This window comes from Palaemon carinicauda, chromosome 5 (assembly GCF_036898095.1).
Source record: "Palaemon carinicauda isolate YSFRI2023 chromosome 5, ASM3689809v2, whole genome shotgun sequence".
Lineage (NCBI taxonomy): Eukaryota > Metazoa > Arthropoda > Malacostraca > Decapoda > Palaemonidae > Palaemon > Palaemon carinicauda.
The window spans coordinates 156,876,495-156,881,494 of NC_090729.1; the positions used below are offsets into that span (position 1 = coordinate 156,876,495).

Consider the following 5,000-nt stretch of genomic DNA (forward strand, 5'->3'; position numbering starts at 1 on the left):
ATATATATATATATATATATATATGATGCATTGTATGCCTTGGGGCTTAATTTATAATATACGATTTTATACATCCTTTAAAAATTGTATTTTGGAGTTCACACAAATCTTTAAAAATTATATATTAAGTTAGTGTCTTCGTTAATTTCCGTATTTTGTATGTTTATCTTGATTTCCTTGTGCTCTCTCTCTCTCTCTCTCTCTCTCTCTCTCTCTCTCTCAACTTCGACCTCTTTGTGCCACTGTCGATCTAAGGAGTGAATAGAGTAACTGCTAATTGCGAGTTGACTATTGCGTGGAGAGAGAGAGAGAGAGAGAGAGAGAGAGAGAGAGAGAGAGACTAAAAAGTTCTCCGAAAATCTGCCCTCAGGAGAATGATGTGAAGCTCGATGAGGAAATCCTTATCCACACGGGATTAAGCCAATCACAAGACTCTCTCTCTCTCTCTCTCTCTCTCTCTCTCTCTCTCTCTCTCTTCTTTGTTCCTTGTTGATTTGTGATGAATGTAATTCAGAGTTCATGCGTCAGTTTTGAAACAATCTTTCTTTCCAACAGACGGTTGACTTAGCCACTCGGAAGAAGACGCGCTCACCATCCTCCAAGTATGACTTCTCAACAGAAGATTGACGTGGAATGCCAAAGGTTAACTTCAATTGTTGATGTATTCTGATTTACTCTGGGACAGTAGGGGAAATGTGACACTCCTTTTTATTGTTATGCCGGTCTTGGTAGACCTATTTATTGTTGAAATGATGAACTGTACTGGGTTTGTATAGCAATGTGATGGTTTTAAGCTATATTAACATAAGTAAGTGAAGTCTTAAGGAAAACAACGGTGATAGAAATTTTATTCTTGTTATTATTAATATTATTAATAATAATCAATGCATGAACAGAAAATATTAGATACACTCTTCTTTGACATTAAAAAATGCCTGCATTGCAACACCTACTGTAAAAGCATCAGTATTTTTAACTTTTATTTAAAGAATTTTGAGTAATTTTCAATCGAAAATTTGGGGGCTGGTATGGCTTGAACTGACTTTGATAAGCACTACTCGAAAGATATCAAGCAGAATACAGCTTTGCAAAGCATGGCTCTAACGAGACAATTTACTGGGATTACTATCGCCTTAATATGAGAGAGAGAGAGAGAGAGAGAGAGAGAGAGAGAGAGAGAGAGAGAGAATGTATCTGCAGTAGATTTAAAGTCAGCATGGTGTGTGCAGCATTCTCAATGCATATATGTGCATGTGCAGGTTTATTATCTTACAATATGCAGTATGTGTATTTTTGCCCTCCTTTATGGGAAAAAGCATGCCTTCATATTTATTTATATATATATATATATATATATGTATGTATGTATGTATGTATATATACAGTATTTATAAATAAATATATATATATATATATATATATATAAATGTTTGCATATGTATATAAAAATGTATTTGTGTTCGGATATATAGGTATATGTGTGTACTCAAACATATACTGATACTGTATATATATATATATATATATATGGGTGTGTGCGAGTCCCTGTGTTTTTATGTTTGTATACATACATATGCATATATACAAGTATGTGTGTGAGTGTATGTATGTATGTATATATATATATATATATATGATATATATATACATATGCATATATATATATATAGACAAAGAGAGGTGGGTCATATACACACACACACACACATATATATATATATATATATAGACAAAGAGAGGTGGGTCATATAAATCAACTAGTTACGTCTGGTCAACACTGGTTAGATAGAATACAGTAAATGATATTGAAGAAAAAGGTACTCAGAAATTAGAATTCTGGTGTGCACTATCAGTTGACGTCACCCTGGTATTTACGAAAGATGATTTTGTACTAAGCGAGACGACCTTTTCCGTTTTCGTCATTTCTATTGACATTTTTCTGATGAATAATGTTCAGAGGTGTTTTTTTTTTATACAGAATTTTTAAGATTTACAAGAATGCAGGTTTAGTCCAAACTTTCCTATGTAGGAGAGAAGAGGAATTACAAATAAACTGAGGAAATGGAATTATTTTTCACCTCAACATTATTAGTGTGCAGTCAGGTACTACTTATCTCCACCTGTGATTGTTCGATTCAAAAGAATTTAATTTGAGAAGGCTTTGGGGAAGACCCAAGACTTACGGCTCTTTATGTAGGTCTTGGAAAGGCCAATGGAAAGTGCATGGGGAAAATTTATATCGGGAGAACACCTGCCATCGGGGAATTCCCGCCTGGATATAAGGGAAGAATATTAAGAGAGTTGCCGAGACATCCAGGGATAGCCCAAGTCATTTATGATTTTCTCTCTCTCTCTCTCTCTCTCTCTCTCTCTCTCTCTCTCTCTCTCTCTCTCTCTAACTCTCTCTCTCTCTCTCTCTCTCTCTCTCTCTCTCTCTTTTTGTCGAGTTCAAAGGCTAATACACCTAGTGAATATTTTCGTTAAAAATGAACGACAATTATGACATATATAAAAACAAAAAAGATTTTTCAGAAAATGAGAAATAAGTTCGTTCTATCAACCTTCTAGATAAACAAAACAGAAATGAAAAGATAAAAACAACAGTCGTTTAACTATACGTCAATAAAAAACATTTGAAAAGAATGAATGCAACCAGACAAATGCTTACAGCATTAGAAGGCTTAAAACAAGTGCATGAAACGTAATCTTTGATATCTTATGTAGATACTCAAGTTACATATTCACAGGAGTAGCTTGCTTTCATTATTTCAACAAGAATTCAGAATCAAATTCTTCTCTCTCTCTCTCTCTCTCTCTCTCTCTCTCTCTCTCTCTTTAGAGAGTGTTCTTAAATATTCACAGGAGAGTAGCTTGCTTTCGTTATTTCAACAAGAATTCATAATCAAATTCTTCTCTCTCTCTCTCTCTCTCTCTCTCTCTCTCTCTCTCTTTAGAGAGTGTTCTTAAATATTCACAGGAGAGTAGCTTGCTTTCGTTATTTCAACAAGAATTCAGAATCAAATTCTTCTCTCTCTCTTTCTCTTTCTCTCTCTCTCTCTCTCTCTCTCTCTCTCTCTCTCTCTCTCTCTATCTCTCTCTTTAGAGAGTGTTCTTAAATATTCACAGGAGAGTAGCTTGCTTTCGTTATTTCAACAAGAATTCAGAATCAAATTCTTCTCTCTCTCTCTCTCTCTCTCTCTCTCTCTCTCTCTTTAGAGAGTTGTCTTTCTCCATCTCATTAGATGACCAGATATTGTATAAATGTTTGCTTAAAGTTATTAATTGCAGATCTTGCATGATATTAATATGTATTGATGTAATTCTACGCCAATTCATCTTAAAGTCGATTGCCAATGAAATTCTGCAAATTTTATAAATTTATGGTCTACTGTCTTGTTCTACTAGCGATGCATTTACATTTAATGGGTGTTTCGATTGCAAGGAAGGAGAGCTAATTTTTATAGTAAGTGGTGTTACCACCAAACGAAGAGCAAAATTGATAAGAATGGGGAAAATTGAATGACAAGATGAACCATAAATATTTTCATATCGTTTGGGTTACAAATGCTATTTAGCCTAATGCCAAAGATACACTAGAAAAGTAATTTTACTAATTCAACTACAAAATGGGTAATAAAACAATGTCACACTTCAGGGAGTTGTGGTGGCATTCTCATGAGGCTTTGAACCAAGCTGTCATAATTATAAATATTCTTTGTATTTCTCGCAAAATTCAAGTCATTCATGTCACACAGCAGAACATACCTTACCTAAATTAGTAGTTAAAATGTGTAATTTGTATTAATAATGCAAAGAGGATGTTTAAAAATGTGTATCAATCATTGTAATATTTGTGGAATTAACTGTAGGTTTTATTATTTTCAGGGAAGCAGACATTATGCCGATCACCGGTAGTGTTGCTCTTTTAACAGGGGCTGCAAGAGGGCTTGGCCGAACCTTTGCTCAGACACTCCTTGCAAGAGGCGCCAAAGTAAGTTCATTTTCTCTGTCTCAAGTTCGTATTATCAAATCTTCAATAAAACGGACAAATTCAAGTTCTCTCTCTCTCTCTCTCTCTCTCTCTCTCTCTCTCTCTCTCTCTCTCAATTGTTATCTCCTTAACAGAGAAACTTATTTTTTGTCGATATTCAAATGGTAAGACGTAAAAGGAAACAGCATAAGCAGATTTCACCAAGACATGTCTAAAACATGTGACCCCTGCCAGATTTGATATCTGACCTTTGGTATGAATCATTGAAGACGTGACCCTCCTTGTTGATATAATCCACCAAAACCGTTTCATCGTGAGAGATTCATCCAATAAATGTATCCGCAAATTTTAGTCCAGAATAGTGAATTCGTTTATAGAAACATATGGACGCTAGTTCGATCAGAAATATGTTAACAATGTTCATCGTAAACTTACACTATATTTGGTAACCAAATTCAGCAAAATTAATATCCAGTCGCTCTTTAGCATTTTTTTTATTTCAATGACATGGCTTTTTCCGAGGTAAGCTTACAGTTGAGTAATCTCGTGTAATGAATTATGGAATCAAACTTTTATACGTTATGCTATAACGTGGAAAAAAAATGTTAGTTAAAGTGTTTGATACTGTACATAAGCAGGGCAGATAAAATTCAAGTATATGTGTTCATAAGTGTGTGTGGAGGTTTGAGTGCCGAGTTAAATATATCACCTTAATATATTCAAAATATACTTTTCTGCAGGATATGTACATGTTAAATCTGATATGATATGTATATTAGATAATTATATGTAGACTCATACATATTTTTTAATATTTAATGAGTTTATTAGTTCAAGATTCGTTCATAAAAATCAGTGTTGACATGAAAAAAAAATTCACATGAATCTGTTTAAAAAAAATTTTGATTTTTGTTTGAGATGAGATTCAGCTTTAAATTGTGTTTATAGCAATATCTATATTCAATCTCTGCAAGTTCTATTGGAAATCAATTAAAAGATAGCCGATTTG

The 5,000-nt window shown here is 33.7% G+C and overlaps 1 protein-coding gene across 4 annotated transcripts in view; it reads left to right on the forward strand.

Moving 5' to 3' along the window:
- The window catches only part of LOC137641556 (15-hydroxyprostaglandin dehydrogenase [NAD(+)]-like), a 91,441-nt gene that overhangs the window by 58,215 nt on the left and 28,226 nt on the right, over positions 1-5,000 (forward strand). For 3 of the 4 annotated variants that reach the window (XM_068374234.1, XM_068374233.1, XM_068374235.1), the window contains 2 exons: positions 556-642; positions 3,886-3,991. In XM_068374234.1, coding sequence (XP_068230335.1) covers positions 605-642; positions 3,886-3,991 — 144 coding nt within the window. In that variant the 5' untranslated portion in view covers positions 556-604. The remainder of the gene's footprint in view (positions 1-555; positions 643-3,885; positions 3,992-5,000) is intronic. The other variant, XM_068374236.1, reaches the window with a different exon arrangement.